Source organism: Siphateles boraxobius, unplaced genomic scaffold, assembly GCF_051911475.1.
Source record: "Siphateles boraxobius isolate OS27281-9 unplaced genomic scaffold, OSU_SipBor_1 137, whole genome shotgun sequence".
In the NCBI taxonomy this organism is placed as follows: domain Eukaryota; kingdom Metazoa; phylum Chordata; class Actinopteri; order Cypriniformes; family Leuciscidae; genus Siphateles; species Siphateles boraxobius.
Window position 1 is genome coordinate 2,522,501 of NW_027508741.1, and position 2,500 is coordinate 2,525,000.

The 2,500-nt window shown below is 46.7% G+C and overlaps 1 protein-coding gene across 2 annotated transcripts in view; it reads left to right on the forward strand.

Moving 5' to 3' along the window:
• The window catches only part of LOC143738047 (RNA polymerase II-associated protein 3-like), a 6,759-nt gene that overhangs the window by 882 nt on the left and 3,377 nt on the right, over positions 1–2,500 (forward strand). For both annotated transcript variants that reach the window (XM_077229904.1, XM_077229905.1), the window contains exon 2: positions 42–139. In XM_077229904.1, the coding sequence (XP_077086019.1) occupies positions 42–139 (98 nt within the window). The remainder of the gene's footprint in view (positions 1–41; positions 140–2,500) is intronic.

The following is a 2,500-nucleotide window of genomic DNA, read 5'->3' on the forward strand; positions in this document are numbered from 1 at the left end:
CGTCTGTCCCTCATCTGCGCTCCTCACATTCACTCCTCCAGCAAATCCGTCCGGAGGCGTATCCGCAGATCTTCCAGAACTCTCTGGAGCCGGACGTGCTGATCCTCATGCTGAAGATCTTCCACAGCTTCTACATGCAGTGAGTCTGTCGCTTTAAATACGCACGATGCGCTCTGATTGGCTGTCAGTGTTTCAGGGTTCAGACAAGTTGCTTGAATTGAACTTTTTGAAACTTGAAAACAGGGTTATATTATTATACTCTCCATGTTTATGAAGAGCTGCTTGAAAAGTTCTTGAGTTATTGTAAGCAATATACTATATATGAAAGTAGTGTTTATTTTATTAATAAAACTCTCTTCTCAGCCGTCTGATATTGATATCGAGGCATTTTTGCACGGTTATGAGTGTGATATTGCTCATAAATATCCAATTATATGATACATCTTTTATTCTTCAGGTCAATCATATATTCATGAGAGAAAAAATCAGTTTAAATAAGGAAAGCGAAATCTTTATCATCGGATCCTTTCAGTGGTTAAAGTCTCCAGTCTTTGCTTGTGTTGCACTAGTTTATTTTGTTTGTCTATTTACCTTCTTTAGAATGTGAAAGATAATTAGGATATTGTTAGATAAGTGAGATCTCTGATTGTAGTTTTTGAAAACCAAAAAAGTCGTGCTTGAAAAGTCCTGGGATTTGATTTGACAGTGTCTGCACAAACCCTGGTGTTTATAAGCTGGAGAAACTCGTTCTGAAAGTGATTTATGGTTATAGATATCATCACTGCACACATCATCACTGCACACATCATCACTGCACACATCATCACTGCACACATCATCACCGCACACATCATCACTGCACACATCATCACTGCACACATCATCACTGCACACATCATCACTGCACACATCATCACCGCACACATCATCACCGCACACATCATCACCGCACACATCATCACTGCACACATCATCACCGCACACATCATCACTGCACACATCATCACTGCACACATCATCACTGCACACATCATCACCGCACACATCATCACCGCACACATCATCACCGCACACATCATCACTGCACACATCATCACTGCACACATCATCACTGCACACATCATCACCGCACACATCATCACCGCACACATCATCACCGCACACATCACCACTGCACACATCACCACTGCACACATCATCACTGCACACATCATCACTGCACACATCATCACCGCACACATCATCACTGCACACATCATCCCCGCACACATCATCACTGCACACATCATCACCGCACACATCATCACTGCACACATCATCACTGCACACATCATCACTGCACACATCATCCCCGCACACATCATCACCGCACACATCACCACTGCACACATCATCACTGCACACATCATCACCGCACACATCATCACCGCACACATCATCACTGCACACATCACCACCGCACACATCATCACCGCACACATCATCACCGCACACATCATCACCGCACACATCATCACCGCACACATCATCACTGCACACATCATCCCCGCACACATCATCCCCGCACACATCATCACTGCACACATCACCACTGCACACATCATCACCGCACACATCATCACTGCACACATCATCACCGCACACATCATCACCGCACACATCATCACCGCACACATCATCACTGCACACATCATCACCGCACACATCATCACTGCACACATCATCACTGCACACATCATCACTGCACACATCATCACTGCACACATCATCACTGCACACATCACCACTGCACACATCATCACCGCACACATCATCACCGCACACATCATCACCGCACACATCATCACCGCACACATCATCACTGCACACATCATCACTGCACACATCATCACTGCACACATCATCACCGCACACATCATCACTGCACACATCATCACTGCACACATCACCACTGCACACATCATCACCGCACACATCATCACCGCACACATCATCACCGCACACATCATCACCGCACACATCATCACCGCACACATCATCACCGCACACATCATCACCGCACACATCATCACCGCACACATCATCACTGCACACATCATCACTGCACACATCATCACTGCACACATCACCACTGCACACATCATCACCGCACACATCATCACCGCACACATCATCACCGCACACATCATCACCGCACACATCATCACTGCACACATCATCACTGCACACATCATCACTGCACACATCATCACCGCACACATCATCACTGCACACATCATCACTGCACACATCACCACTGCACACATCATCACCGCACACATCATCACCGCACACATCATCACCGCACACATCACCACTGCACACATCACCACTGCACACATCATCACTGCACACATCATCACCGCACACATCATCACCGCACACATCATCACCGCACACATCATCACCGCACACATCATCACCGCACACATAATCACCGCACACATCATCACCGCACACA